This window comes from Lucilia cuprina, chromosome 3, assembly GCF_022045245.1.
Source record: "Lucilia cuprina isolate Lc7/37 chromosome 3, ASM2204524v1, whole genome shotgun sequence".
Lineage (NCBI taxonomy): Eukaryota > Metazoa > Arthropoda > Insecta > Diptera > Calliphoridae > Lucilia > Lucilia cuprina.
In genome coordinates this window covers 45,614,960-45,631,304 of record NC_060951.1, presented here as the reverse complement: position 1 = coordinate 45,631,304, position 16,345 = coordinate 45,614,960, and the positions used below count along the sequence as shown (strand labels likewise).

At 28.5% G+C, this 16,345-nt stretch overlaps 2 protein-coding genes across 4 annotated transcripts in view; both read right to left on the bottom strand.

Moving 5' to 3' along the window:
* Window positions 1-16,345, bottom strand: part of LOC111677722 (GATA zinc finger domain-containing protein 14) — a 92,444-nt gene that overhangs the window by 51,231 nt on the left and 24,868 nt on the right. For all 3 annotated transcript variants that reach the window (XM_023438910.2, XM_023438909.2, XM_046947439.1), the window contains exon 2: window positions 5,979-6,281. In XM_023438910.2, coding sequence (XP_023294678.2) covers window positions 5,979-6,281 — 303 coding nt within the window. The remainder of the gene's footprint in view (window positions 1-5,978; window positions 6,282-16,345) is intronic.
* LOC124419101 lies at window positions 12,403-14,051 on the bottom strand. Its single transcript, XM_046947448.1, has one exon. It carries the CDS (start codon window positions 13,545-13,547, stop codon window positions 12,507-12,509), a length of 1,041 nt encoding a protein of 346 aa, XP_046803404.1. The 5' UTR covers window positions 13,548-14,051; the 3' UTR covers window positions 12,403-12,506.

Genomic DNA, 16,345 nt, shown 5'->3' with positions numbered 1-16,345 from the left:
TATATCTATCTATTTATCTATATATCTATTTATCTATCTATCTATCTATCTATCTACCTAGCTATCCAAATATTTTGATTCTTTTACTCTGTTTCTGGGTTCATCAAAATTACATTATATTCATGAATACAAATATAATTATTAATGTGTTATATTGAAAAGTCTACAGCTTTGAACTAAATAATTAAGCATAGTTTCAACAAATTTTCCTTAAAATCAACTTTTTCTGTAGACAAGATTCAAAAGAAAAACTTGTCTACAAAATACAATAATAAACTCTTTTAAAACTTAACATGTACTACCTACAACAACAAACCCAAAAAGTCAACAGTTTAAATGATTCCATGGCAAAATTCCCATGGGCATAATAAATCAACTCATTATAAAAAGTAAGATCTTCATTCATAAAAAACAGTACATCTTTTGAATAAGAAACAAACAACATTTATTATTAATTCTTATTCATTTAAATATATTTAAGAAAAAAAATATTGCTGACCAATATACAAATTAATCCGCTGCTGTTAAGTATATCATAATAACAGGGGCAGTGGGTTAAAAAAGCAACGGAATAAAATCTATAAACAATTGGAGCAATATAAGGAACAAAAAAAAGAACTGGAAAAATAGAGAGAAAGAGGAAAAAACAACACTATAAAACCGCGAAAGTCCAAATAATATTTATGCTTGAAAACATTGTGAAAATAAGATAAAACGAGAAAAATTATTACAAATTCTAGATATTTATTGTTATTAAACTTGTAGCAAGTATCAACTAGTTGTCCATCTATTGGTTGGACTAACTGTCTTCGCTTAAAGACAGACAGACATACGTGATGTGGTTAGAGCACATTTGAAAGAACACACATGAATTCACACGTTCAATAAAAAAGCAGGAAAAACTATGGCACTAGTAGTTGGTTCTCACTCTAAAAGAGTAAGATTCTAAAAAAGACTCATTTGAGTGAAAGCCATTGATAGTTGGAGCGAATGAGTAGTTTTCCTTTGAAAAATTCCTGTAAAAGTTGTTTAAAGTAAATTTCGAAAGAAAAACCGAAACACAGACTGGCAACTTTTCTTTGAATATGTTGGTAAAACATAACACACCAGTAACTGCTGCAGCATTAATTGACGCAGCAGAAAATCAAAACTTTTAACAAACATTCCCGTTTTTCCTTGGCCGGCCGACTTTACAAGTGCAAATTTGTGGAGCATTAAATTATTTCTAAACTGTATAACATGTGCGTGCTTTAATAAAGTCTATTCATGCATTTACACTCACAAATAGAGGCCGCCTTTAAGACCGACTCGCGGTAGAACATCCAGAAACGTTAACGAGGATGTTTAGCTGTTGATTTTTCTTTTGTTTGTTTTATGTTTTTTTTTTTACGAATTGCTACTGGATTTTTATAAAAAAATAGTTTAACAATGCTCTTGGTTTGTTTAATTTGGATTTATTTAACAGTCATTTGTAAGATTATAATGATCACACTGTGATCATGATGGAAGTTATTTTAAATTTCTTCTTGATTTTGACTAGACATAATTAATTTTTTAATGCTTACAAATTGTGTAGATATTAGTTAGTATTTCCTTGCACTATGGCGAAATAAGAAATTCAGTGTATAATATTCTGTGTTTTCAAAGGATAAGCGGTAAAGTACTAACATTAGATCATCTAATTCTAAAATATACTCATACACCTCTATCGCCAATAGAAGTGAAAATTTTGTTCCCTTTTCATTTCCCTCAAAGGAAGATTGCTATCGTGAACTTGTTGTGAACAATTCATTCACAATAGTTGATTTTGACAAATTTCACAACAGGGAAATTTTTTCACGACAAAAAAGTTACCGAACGAAAAAAGTGAAAAGGGAACATATTTCACGTGAAATGTTGGTTGGTTATTGGGGTGATTATCATATCGTAACGTCTTCTAAAATTGCGTTCTACATCGATCTAAACAAATAGTATTTGGAGTGAGTAGTTGGTTAGATTTGATAGGTATTTCTCTATTTTTAGTACAGAGCATTATTGTAGCACCAATGATAAATGGATTCAGTGGTTTGTTAGGCTACACATAAGATCTCATAAATCGGCATTTCGTACATGCAAAATCGTATTTCAAGGTCTCAAATCGGTATAAAATTGCCCTGATTTGAAATGGGTCCCGGTGCTAGCATGAGATTTAAATATTCATAAAGTAATGCCTTCAATTCCTCATCTTTTTTTCTTGCCTTATTGATCTATGTATTCAGAATGAAAATCAACACTTAGGAATCACTTTAACTATCTCTTATACGCTGAAAACTATAGAACAAATTCGCCATAAACTTCGGTGAGCAATCGTTCTACGTGAGCGCCAATTTATCGAAGAAGTAAAGCAAAGCGTTTTGTTGGTACTCACTTCAACATTTTACATCAGGGTCTTTCGATTTGATGTTTATGTTCATTGATCTATCATTATCTTTTGATGTTTAAGAAGGAATCCTTCAGAATGAAGTTCTATATCTTCTGTTTAATTACTTCTTTTCGAAATTATCTGCATTTTAGCAAAAAAAAAATATATTCGGCTGTGCCGAATCTTATATACCCTTCACCAAGTATGTCTTAAAAACCCGTTTTTATTTATTTTGTGTCTCTGCACACATGTCACACATAACATTCACACCGTTAACCGTTGTACTGTACTACCACCGTCAAACTGTATTACCACCCCCAAACAAATATGAGCTGTATTACCAACATAACACTGCTTTATCTCCTTGTTGTTATTTTTATGCTTTTATTTATAATATGTTGAGGAAATTTTCAGAGGTAGTCTCAGATTTTTACCCATATCTCACTTATTTATGGACCAATTTGCTTATTTTCAATAGGAAACTTCTCGAAAGCATGTCTGATAGAATTATTGAAGATTTGGATCTCGAAGATATCTGGTGTCTTCAGAAAATTGATTTCAACAGACAGATAGACGGACATGACTTACTCGACTCCGCTATCTATAAGGTTCCAGATTATATATACTTTATAGGGTCGGAAAATTATATTATAGAAATTACAAACGGAATGACAAACATATAAATACCCTTCTACAAAGGTGAAGGGTATAAAAAAACTGATATCCTCCAAAAAGCGAGTTCTACATCTATTTTTTGTTCTTCTTAATTGCTATCGTACGATATTTTATATGATAGGGATAGATATAAAAGAATTATCTCGGATGTAATTATAACAAAAATTGCATTTATCATGAATTAAGCAGAAGACTAATCTTGGCTTCCGTTAGATTTTCGGGTCATCCTTGATAATATGTTCTTCGGATACTGCATATATTACATATGCGGCAGTAATATATGCAGCATCCGAGGAGGACGAAGTGGAGGTCTCCAGATATTACATTACTCAGGAATACTTCTAAGCAACTATGTTAAGGTTTCTGAACGATAATCAGGCATAATAAACTCTATAACAAAAGCACACAAAAGGGAACAAATTCCCTTGATATAATTGTTCATATCTGGAATAACTACCTTCATATAGCTTTATATAGTGTTTGTTCCACCAACATTGCATTTATTATGCATGAAGTCTTTTGGTTAATCTTTGGAGTCAGCCTTGATTGTATGTTAACATTCTCGAATGCTGCATAATTGCATTAGCAGGCAGCAGTTGGATTTATTCATGAGCATATGAAAACATGTTGAGTATCCTTATGCATGGAGGATGAAGTCTCCAAATATTACATTAGTCAGGAATAGAGATTGAAATATTCTAATAAACTAAGGATATTGTGTTTGTTTCATCTCCTATAACAAAAGCTTGCGTGAAGAGAAAAAACTCCCTGGGAATCATTGTTCATAATTGTCCTGAATACCTTCATAGAGCTGTGTTTTTGGTTTGTCCCACCAACATTTCCCATGTAAAGATACGCAAACAAATTTTCAACTCTGAGACCAAAGTTCACTTTTGTAAAGTATTGAGCAGCGCTGAATTCGAATCATCACTTTTTTATTTTTTATTATATGAAGTTTTCCAAATTTTTGAAAAAAAAACTTTTTCGACTAATTTGTTATTTTTCGTCTGAAAGTCCAGTGCGTCGATTTTCCTTCCTAGAGATATATGATGTGATTGATAGATTCCGAACCCAGATTCGGATTTAGCACTGATCAATTCTTTAGACAAATAAACTTCGCTCAAAAAACCAATTATGGACCATAATATCATCGAGAAGGACCCTAGTACATCATCGAGTGAATTGAAACTAATTGGGTTAGATCAATACTTTACTGTTCCCGCTTAGATCTTGTCATTTCCAGAGAACCTTAATATTCCAATTTTTTAATTAAGATTAACCATACTTTAGGAATGTTTTAATTATTAAGTTAAAATTTTATTGTAAACCAATCCACTGTGCAATTACTGTTAGTTATGTGGTATTCAAGCTTTCAATTTTGTCTACTAAATTTTTCAAAACATTGTCGTTGCGATTAGCTTAAGAAAATAATATATAAAATTTCTATAAAACATTCTTGTTCTTAATTTTTCTTGTTTAGTCTTTTCAGATCATCTTCTTTTTCCATCCAATAATCATAATTGATAATGATCAAATCGTTTTATCAAAATATTTTAGATGGACAAATGAAAACATAGTCCAACCAAGCATGAGGAGAAAAGAATTTAAAGATAATGAATTTTATATTATTTTAATAAAAAGAGAAGAGTTAGAAAACTAAAGAGTTAAACAAAATCATTATCATTGATCTTCTATAATTAAGGTATAAGGAAGTGATTTATAATGATATTTAATATTTGTGGCCTCCGGTAGGTTAGTGGTTAGTGTTCTAGTCTGGTAGACCGGAGTTCGTGGGTTTGATTCCCACCTGAGGCACTGGTTAAGGAGCGCACAACAGGCCCGATAGAGGCCTAGGTGTATTTCTTCGTATTTGATGTATATATGTACATCCTCCTTTCAAACTAACTAACTAACAAACTAACATTTGATATTTATAGGACTGTAGTCAGTTTTTTAGTTTTTATTGCTTTAGAAATTTATTTACTTTTATTAGTAAGAAAGTAAATAATATTTGTACCAATAGTTTACAAAGTTGAAGTCAATGAAATCAATTAGATATTAATACAAATGTCAACATTTAATTAAGAGAAAATAACCTCTTTAATGCATCAACTAATTATTATTTGATAATTAAAGAAAAATCACAACTCTAATAAACAAATTTGATTAACGGCAATTAAAATTAATCTCATTATATTTAATACAAATTTAATCAATGGTGAAATATAAAACAAGCTTTATTTAATGATTATAAGCCATTTATTATAAATTATAAATGCTTTATTTATAAATAATTAAACAAACAATTTTTAATTAGATATTTAGCAAAGTTAAATAAACAAAAGACTTAAGCAACAAGAGTTGCTTAAGACAAACTAAACGTTTAAAATAGTTTTTCATGAAACACCCAAAATGTCTTAAGAAACAACTAAACAATAAACAATCTCTTTTTTTTTTGTTGTATTTGTTGTTTATTGAATGAAAAATGATTGTAATAATTTAATTAATGTATGGTAAGTAGAACATGTTGTTAACATAATATTGTTTTTAATAACAATGAAACTAACTAATGAAAACTCTTTGCTAAGTAGTAAGAAACATTAAAAATAATGATGAAAAATTATTAGTTAAACTCTAGACAAGAAACTTATTGCAATAATAAACAATGTTAACAATCTATTCATATAAATCAATCAAATTAATTTGTTTGTGCTAATATTTAACCTTATTAAAACAAACAAATTGTTGCTTAGAAAATTTCACTTTTTGAAAAAAAAAAACGAAAATAAAACCTAAATTTAACTATAAATCTTAATTTAATGGCTCACTTGTTAAAACAATTGTTTTTGTTTTTTCTTTGCCAAAAATATAAATTTGTTAAAAATATTTAGGTTAGACTTACCAAATATCTGCTGATGCTGCTACCAATAGTTGCACGCAATCTAAACAACCTCTGGCTGCTGCATAATGCAGCGCTAATGCGCCTCCATTGGGCCTTTCCACCGAAGAAATACTGCCCGAGTGCATTGAATCGGAATATGTATCCAATTGATGGGAATGCATTTTTGTATTTTTATTATTATTGCTGATGTTGTTGTTACTGCTGCTATTGTTACAATTATTACTAGTGTTGTTGTTATTGTGTTGTATAAAATTTTGCAAATTGCTGGCATTTAATTGAGGTGGCGCGTAATCATTGGTTGTTCTGGAAATACAAAAGAAAATAAAGAAAATTTTTATTAAAATTCTGCAGCATTTTGATTGTGATTGAAAAAAGGTTTTACAACACTAGTTTTCTTTTTTTCTTAAGCTTAAAAGTATGCTTTGGTTTTATTATTAAGGCAATTTGCTTTGTAAACTGAGTTTAAGAAATGTAAGAAATATAATAGCCGACTTTTAGGCTTTTGCATTAAATAACAGTATGAAGCAAAACAAAAGACTTAAGCAAGGAACTTGATTAGCATCGCATGAAGAAATTTATCAAAAAATTAAAATTCTCTATAAAAATGAAGATTTTAACAAAAATATTAAAAATAGCAAAAAATTGTTCAAATGTAAAAATAAAATATTTAAATAAAGACAAAAAGTAAAAAAAAAACATAAACAAATTTCCTAAAAATATGAAATTTATTAAAAATTTGCTAAAAAGAGAACGAAATTTTTTTAAAATATAATTTTTTTTGATAATTTTTTTCAAATACAATTTTTATAAAAAAATATTGAATAATTTGTTTAAAATCCCAATTTCTTTTCGACAAATATTTAAAAATTAGTAATTTTTGAAAATTTTCTAATGATTTGTAGAAAATAGAAATTTTATCCAATATTTTCTAAAAATAGATAAAATTTTAAAATTTTCAAATAATAAAAAGGTAAAAAAATTTCTTAAAAATAAAAAATCTTGGAAAAGTGTAAAATTTATTGATTTTTTATTTTTTGCAAGGAATAGAAAATTTATTTAAAATTTCCTAAAATTAACAAATTTATAAAATATTTTCTAAAAGTAAGAATATTCTAAAAATATAAAATTAATTAAAATTTTTGATAAATTGGAAAATAAAAAATTTTCTAAATTTGGAAAAAAACAGACAATTTTTTAAAATTTCCAAAAAAAAAAAAATATTACCAAATTTTCTAAAATTAGAAAAAATATTCAAAATTTATAAAAATTAAAAATTTCTACTAAATCAAAAATGAATCGATAATTTTCTAAAAATAAGAAAATTATAATAATTTCATTAAAATAAGAAAACAAAAAAAAGGAAAATTTTCGGAAAACTTTAAAAAACTTTTTCTTGAAAAATATACGCATACAAATGTGTTCCGACTTTTTACCAAATAATAATTAATTACTTGTTTAAGATTTTGTTAATATTTAAATATTAATATCAGTGCTTTTCTACATTTTAATCAAATTTACAAAGAAAAACTTTCCCAATTAAGTTCAAATTGAAAAATTATTTAAATTCTACACGCTCTTTTTACACTCAAGTGTGTGTTTTTACAATGTATACATCAGATAAGAAAAATATGTATGTACATTAGGGTAATAACTTGTATATTGAGATTTTTAAACTAAATAGTAGAAATGAAATCACCTCATACGGGACATTCAAATTTTTAATATTCCATAAAATATTGTGTGTCTATATATGCGTTATCACTCCAAAAAGCATCTAAGTAGCTTTCGTTACCTCCCTAATATAAACAAAAATAATTGCTTTATAAGTACATGTATGTATATCACTTTTTAGTTATACACATTTCTAATTAAATTATTTACACTTTTTAACTATCATTCTTTTTAGTTAAGCAGTTACCCAAATATTTATTATATTAAAAAAAAAAACTGAAACATTTCTTTATTTTACTTTAAGAAATGTTAAATTTACATGCTCTACTAATAATAATGTTTTATATTTTGAGCAGCTATATAGAGTGAAGCCGAATATTTTCCTAAAGGTGTCTTGGTTCTATTGCCTTAAAATTAAAGCACCGAAAAAGTATAAAAGAACTAAAAGTAAAAGTTTTTCTTTTTTATTTACACTTGTTTTATGTTCATTACTTTTATTACGTACACGTTGAGTGTTGTTTTATTACTTGTGAACATTTTGTTTTTATTTCATTTTCTAATAAATTAATTGCAGAAAACTGTTATCAATGTTCGTTGTTGTTAATGAAAAATTAAAAATTAGTATTTAAAAAAAAATGAAAAACATGTATCTATATATCTATCTATCTATCTATCTATCTATCTATCTATCTATCTATCTATCTATCTATCTATCTATCTATCTATCTATCTATCTATCTATCTATCTATCTATCTATCTATCTATCTATCTATCTATCTATCTATCTATCTATCTATCTATCTAAATAAACAAATGAAGTCATTATTTTTCCAGACAATTGCTTCTTTACGATTTTCAAACGTACTCATAATTATTACCTTCTAGCTTAGTTAAACAAGTTAATTGAACTTTAACCATTATAAGTAGACATGTTTAATTTAAACTAAACCTAAACACTTGTTGTAAAGATTTAATGGAGACATTAAATTTTTAAGATTTTGATAATTATTTTCTTCATTTGGTTGTAAGTATTACTATATACGCACACAACTAAACAATAAATATTTCAATGTAAATTACAAATAATTTAATAATGTGTTAAAATAACATAAAAATAAAAAATAATCATTTTATACAAAAACAACCAAATATTATGAATATATTTGCCAAAAATACACAACAACAAAAATATTATGCAAATTTAAAAAAATTTCAGTAAACATTTCACTTTTTGCATTTGTAAAGATTTAAAAAAATGAAAACATTAAAAAAAATTTAAACAAAAAAAGAAGATTCACTTTTGTTTTCATCTTTTAAACAAACAATTGTTAAATTCAGTTTGTAGGTATGTGTATTTATTTGGAATTTTTTTTTATTTAAACAAAAGTCACATACTACAAACGTAGTCATCATTTACTATTCAAACACGTACATATGTTAAGATACATACAGATAGTTGGATGGATGTGTTACAATAAACCGCCACAGATTAAAATACTAAACAGAAAACCGTTAATAAATCTTGTTAATGGCGAAATTGTTAGAGTTTGTTGTTTGTGTATATTTATTGTGTGAATGAATAAATGAACAAGTGTCTGTTTTGAATGTTTTTAAATTGAATTTCCCAGCATCAAATTTTTTTTTGGCATTTTTTGGTACATTTAAAACATACAAATGACGAAACTAAACAACCAATATTTGTTTGTTTTAATTGTGCCATTAATGGAAAATATGATGCTGGGGAAGCTAACAGGTATAACCAAGAATGAGTTATAGAATTTTACAAAGTGAGAATGATCTGTGTCAAACAAAAATTAATTTTTGATCTTTCTCCATTGTATTTGGGACAAAAATTGTCTTTCTTCTAAAAAAAACAAATTTCAGTGTTCAGCCCTCTCGGTTCTTCTACACAATCAATGTAAAGGGGAACGTCATCATTTATATAATGGATAAATCTATATTCTTTCCCATTTAGAGTTCTTAGTAGGCTATTAATGCTGCCCTTTATACCGGGCAATACCGGGTATAAAGTGCAACTTAGCCACCTACTGATCCACTCATGGAGCGCCTGATCAACACGCAACTGTTCAATGGATTGAAGGTTCGTTATCAGTACAGGTGCATGCCAAGGATCTGGGAATTTTGTTGGATATTTCCCAATTTAATCGTACATAAGATACGAGGGCAAATGACCACTGATCAAGCGCAATTATAGATCAATACATTCTGAACAAATTGAAAATTAAACACAACCATCTGACTTGTCCGACTGCAGAATTTGTATGGAATATTAGGGTAAATACCTTAAAGAATATATTTCTACATCTACGGCTTTAAATTGGGATATAAAACGGACCGCCCCAGGTCGTTGCAATAGGTGGATTAAAAGTATTTTTTAGAAACAAGGCCAAACCTAGAGACCAAAATTAAGTTTTATAGTTTACTGATTAGCTTTAAATCGGAATCTTGTCTCAGAATTTCTCTATTATAACATTAAAGGAACTACACGCGGAGAAAAAATATAGTTCGACATGGTTACTATAACTAAACTATGTTCACTGTAACAATATATTGTTATCAAAAACATATAATTGTTATTTTAATACTATTTAATACTATTTAACAGTAATACTATTTGGTTTTACTAAAATATACAGGATTAGGTATGGCCGAATGCATATGTTCATTTTATCAAATTTCTCGAGATTGAGACAAATATTGATAGCGTTGTACTCCCCTGGACCAGCCAAGTAATTCTAATATCCTTTGGATTCCTGAAAGGGAATGTCGAGAGTGGTTTTATCCCACGGTGGTCTTTTTCAACCACTGGGTAGACTTGAGAATGGCGTACCATCGCCCCTTTGTTCTTCAATGAAGAACGCCGGTGGCAATTTTTGTACATTGGTTCTGACCGGTCCATGAACAAGTACTTTGCTGGAGTACTCGAGCTATCTAATCTCTTGACCATTGGATAGCCTCTGTTGATTCGGCAACAGCACCTAGAGACGTAACCGGTAGACCGAAGTACGATCATCAATAAGCCGTAGACTTGTTATTACTCACAGGGACACACTGTGGCAATTCTGATATGAAAAGACTAAACCCTGAACATATCTGTACAAGGAAGGAAAATTCAATGGTATCAAATGTATATGATACCTTTCATCCATCATCATTGAACCCAGCACACATCTCATTAGGTAGACGGGGCCATTAGGGAAGGATAAATTAATATGTTCATATTATCAAATTTCTCGAGATTGAACCAAATATTGATAGCGTTGTACTCCCCTGGACCAACCAAGTTTAAACCACAGCCACTACGTGGATCCCGAAGGAACCTCAACCAACTGACCAGCCAGAACATAGTCTGTGGACAACTGGCCACCCGTAGTACCAGATTATGCGGTTCTCTGGTCTGACCTCTGGCAATCTATGCAAGGACTAAGCCAAACAGTAGACTGTAACCAATTTTTCAGTTCCGCTCAGACTGGAGGTATTGGCCACCTCCTTATACCCCGGCATTGCAATAACACCAAGGCGGAGGACTCGCCAAGGTAACATGTCCCGAGGTATACTGAAAGGGAATAGAGTAATGACAAAATCTCAACAAAATGGAGGTTTAGCATTCTTCCTACTTCGAGATATATTAAAAACAACTATCTATAATACGTCAACAAACAAATAACTTCTAAAGAAGCGAAAAAGAAGTAAAATTTACTCCATGGAAGTACTGAAAAAATCTGAAGAATTGATGATTTTAACATAGGCTTGTCATAAGAGGGATGTCTTTTTTATTTAATTTCAAATTTACTACTTCTGAAGTTATTCTCAAAAGTAATTTTTATGCTCTTTTTTGGAAGTTATTCGGAAGTCAAAATGTATTATAGAATACAACCAAAAAAGGAATAAAACAGAAGCCGAAAAATAAAATTTTTATTTCACAAAAAAGTAATAACAAAAAAATATATTCAGTATAGAAAAAATGAAACTATTTCCTCTTCTTCGGAAGTTATTAAACATTACTTCCACAGAAGGCAAAAAAATTCACTAATTGCTACTTTTGAAGTAGTGATAAATTTTATTCTTTTGGAAGTACTTCGCTTTATTTTTGCTGTAATACGGCGAAAAATTTTCAACAGACGATATTTCGGAAAATGCTATATATAGCTTAAGATATATAGTAGAAGAAAAGAGACACATTATACTTTCTGATGACAAAACAAATTAATGACTTTTTGCTGTTATAACGTCTCGAGAATGGTCAAAATTGTAAGGACATATATAGATTTAGTGCAGTTTAATATATTCTTTAGAAAAGTATACTAGGTCTTTGGGTTAAAAAATCGATCCTATTTGTATTTAGTATAACAATTTATATTAATATTTTGTTTATATGGATGTTTACTAAAATTTAAATATCTTAATATTTCACGATCATATTAGTTTACTTGTGATTCGTGAGCGGTTCTCTCTGATCTTTTAAGTTCACTGATTTGTTTACTTTGTATAGATTCTTGTATTTGTATTAGTATTTAAGATATGATCATGATAAATTTATAATTTTTATTTTTTCACGAAAATTTTCTCTTAATTTCTTCTCTTGTTTTTTTTTAAACTTAACACACTTGTATTGTTTTCAAAATTGCATATTTTAAATTTTGTTTTGTTTATTTTTTTAATAGAAAACCATTTCTTTTTTAATAATTTAACTCAATTTCATAATAATAAACTTGAAAATTTCACTTGGCACACCTTCCCTGTTTTTTTTTAATATTTTTCTTTATATATTCAACTTTTAACTAAACATAATTTAATTTGTTTTTATAAGTTTAAATTTCGTTTTTTTCTTTTCTTTACCTTAATTTAATGGCAATATCGCGACATTTAACACATGGCACTTGATTATTTTTAAGCAACATTTCCACAGGTGTTGGAGCATTTAACGAGTCATATGAAGAATCTGTTTCACTAGTAGTAAAATTCATATGTTCTACCGGTTTTAAATTAAGACCAGATTTTTTCGACACCCCCGGTGAGGAGGCATCATCTGGGGAACCTCCTAGGCCACGTTTACTAAAATAACCCAAATGATCCTCTACACTAGAATGAGCATTGAATAGTATACGCTCATATTCCGCTACATCACATTCATTTAGGGAAACTTTTTGTTCAAATACCCGAGGTCTTAGAGCGGTCTGCTTAAGTAGTTCCATTCTTTTGTGTCGCAGTTCTATGGAAAATATTAAACGCACACGCACAAATCTACGTAAACGAGCTTGAGATGCCTTAAGATTGGCCCGTTTTAGCTGACGACGATTTTGTTTGAGTTCTAGTTTTTCTAAACGTGTTAAAGATTTGGCACTGATATTTAAAGGTGCTGAACTATAATCATTTAAGGCCAGTAAATCTAAATTCGAACGATATTTACGCCAGGGTACTAAATCAAATTGACCAAAACGTTTTTCACAATTTTCACCTAAACCAGACCAGGGATGGAAGTTTTCCTTTGAATCGTTATAACACAAAATCCAATCGGAAGAAGAACCAGCAGAGTTGGAGGTAGTAGTTGTCTTGGTGGTTGTGGAAGAAAATGAAGTAGATTTCTTAGTATTGTTGTTGGAGTTGACTTTCTTGCGAGCCAATGGCGAATTAACTAATTTATTTTTACAACTAACTTGAGGTTTATGATAGAGTTTATAGCGCGGCACCAATTTCTTTTCCAACATGCGTGTATCTAAACCATATTCGCTACGTAATAATTCCAATTCTTTTGATGAGGCTGCATACTGAGCACCATTCCACAATGTTACCGGTGCCGCTGTTTTCGTTGCCGTTGCTGTAGAGATTCTTGTTGCTGTTGTATTGGTAGATAGAAAACTCTCACGGCGAGACATAATCTAATTAAAATTCCCCAAAAAAAAACTAATGTAATTTGTAACACTGTGTGTGAATATTAGTTGTTTTTTAAGTTTATTTTGTTTGATTTTAGGGTTTTTTTATCCGTTAAATATCTTTTTTTGAAGTTTTGTTTTTGTTATATTAATAATTTTCATTCTAAACTCATTATTAGTTTCCGGTGTATGATTTCGAGGGGGTTTCCGTTTTCTATTTATCTGTGGTAAGATTGAGAGAGAGTGAGTGAGCGAGTAAAGGTATTCGTTTGTTTATTTGTATATGCTTTGTTTATTTTTGTTAAAGTTGTATGTGTTAACGCGCACTTGTTCATTTATAAACCGAGCGAGCGAGATTGGACAACGTCTGTTCGTTGTAACGTATTTTCCGAAAATGATGACAAATGTTTTTGAAAAGGTATGCAAAACCCCTAATACAAAACATTAAAAACCTTAAATTTAAAAATTTACGTTTAGTTTTTATTTATGTTTTTGTTTTTAGAGAAAAAACTTTATTTTATAAATATAATAAGCTTTTTGGAGTATCTGTCTGTTTTTGCTCTTTGACTTGTTACCTTTTGCGTATTTCGCTGAACGATTTGTGCAGCTATTCGCTCATTTTAACACTCATTCTTTTGTTTATTTTTTTAAATTTTACTATTGTTATTATATTAACCTTTTTTTAAGAGCGTCGTTTTTAGTTTGTTTTTAATAGTTTTTTAATAATTTTTACAGTGTTTTGTAACACTTTGTTTTTTTTTCTTCAAATCGTTAACGTAATCTTTGCATTTTGTTTGTTTGAATATATTTAAATTGATTGATTTGTAGGTTAGTGTTATTATATATCATTTTTATTTTTAAATTATTAAGCAATATATATCATCATATATAATAACTTTTAAACTAATTAACTGGTTTTAAAGTTTAATTTTGAAAAAATTAAAAATAAATTTTCTTTCAAAACTTTTATATTGATAGAAGTGGTATAAAAAAATAATAGATTGTATATCTATGTGTTTTCAACTTCCTGTTTAGTAAGATTTTAATGCGTTTTGGTGAGATTTTCATTGTACTAAACAACTAGATTTGACACATGTTCTTTTCATCAATTTAAAAAAGGAATTTTTTTATAGTTTTTATTATTCTAAAATAATTCTAAAAATAAAAAAAAAAACAAGTTAAAAACTTGAAAACTATTTTGTTCATACTACAGAGTCTTTATATACCAATATCTGCTAATACTATAGCTCCAATAAAAGTTACTATCAAATTCCCTAAAAATTAATTATGCCCTAGAAAAACTGATTTGCTCAAGAATATAAACAAACATCTCAGTCACCTTCATTTCTGAAATTTCAATTCATACCTTAGTTTTGAAATAAATTTAATATTTTTGGCATAAGGTTGTTGTTTAATCATATTAAAATATTTTCGCATTTATTCAATAAAAACATAATTGATCACTTGTATAAATACAATACCAAAACTATTTAAACAAATAAAATTATAAACAAATATTGTTTAAAACTTATTCAAGGGTATTCATATTTATAATAATAATAACAATATTAAGAAATCCATTTCAAATTCAAAAACATTTTAAACAAATTCTTGAAAAAATAATCAAAAGATTAAAAACGAGTTAAAAATCGCCAAAACAAGTGTTAAATTTTAAAATTTGTGATATTTTTTTAGGCGTGGCAGAGTAGGCGTGGTACATATTTTTCAAAAGGGGTTGCACGTTAATTACTCATTTGATAGAATTTTTAATCTATCTTTTGAGTAGTTTTGTAATTTTTTTAGTCCTGAGAATAATTACCTTTATTTCTAAAAAGAGGGGAAAAAATATACACGCCTGTTACCAAATTGACACCAAAGTGTTTATAATTGTTCAGTAACATCTATTGCCTTCTATTGACAACAATTTGTGAGCTTAACATTTATTGTTGCATTGTCAATATTACAAAGCGTTGTTGTATGTGTGTACTTTGGCAATGGATGTTGTTACAAATGTCAATTGGTATCAGGCATTTCATATAATACTTATCGATCGAATCTACCTCTAGATAACATCTCAGCACAAATAAAACAAAGTACTTCCAAAAGAATAACATTTAAAACCAGATCAAAAGTAGCACCAAGCGATTTTTTTACCTTCTGTGGAAGTGATGTTTGTTGACTTCCAAAGAAGTGAAAAGAATCCAATTTTATTTTAAATTAAAGGTATATTTTTTGCGCTAGATTTTTTTGAATTTAATTTTAATAATATTTATTTATGTTAATATTATTTAAGTCAAATTTGTTGTATTCTGACTTCCTAATAACTTCCAAAAGAACAAAAAAAATTACTTCCTGAGAATGACTTCATATGTAGTGATTTTGGAAAAAAATAAAAAGGGCATTCCTCCTATGACAAGTCAGTGTTAAAATCATTACTTCTTCAGGTCTTTTTCAGTACTTCCATGGATTAAATTCTACTTCATTTTCGCTTCTTTGGAAGTTCTTTTTTTTTCTGTGTTCTTAAGTATATATAAGGTTGGTAGCTTACTGGTTCCAAAGTTGAATCCTAAAGTGTCTAGTAAGTATGTATGTCATAACTTTAAACTAATTTATATTAATGTTAAACATCTCTTCGTTAATTAGATTTACTACTGTTTATCAAGAATATTATTCGAACAACTCCAAAAGTTACTTTTACGTGGTAAGTCCATACGATGTAACGTAAAAACTTGACGTGTCCAGTATATACACTAAACGACTTAAGTTATGTATACACTATTGTTAGATCTTACAATGTTATC

Bases quoted from the DNA above. Each gene is read 5' to 3' on its own strand.
- LOC124419101 (XM_046947448.1), bottom strand. From the start codon at position 13,547: ATGTCTCGCCGTGAGAGTTTTCTATCTACCAATACAACAGCAACAAGA.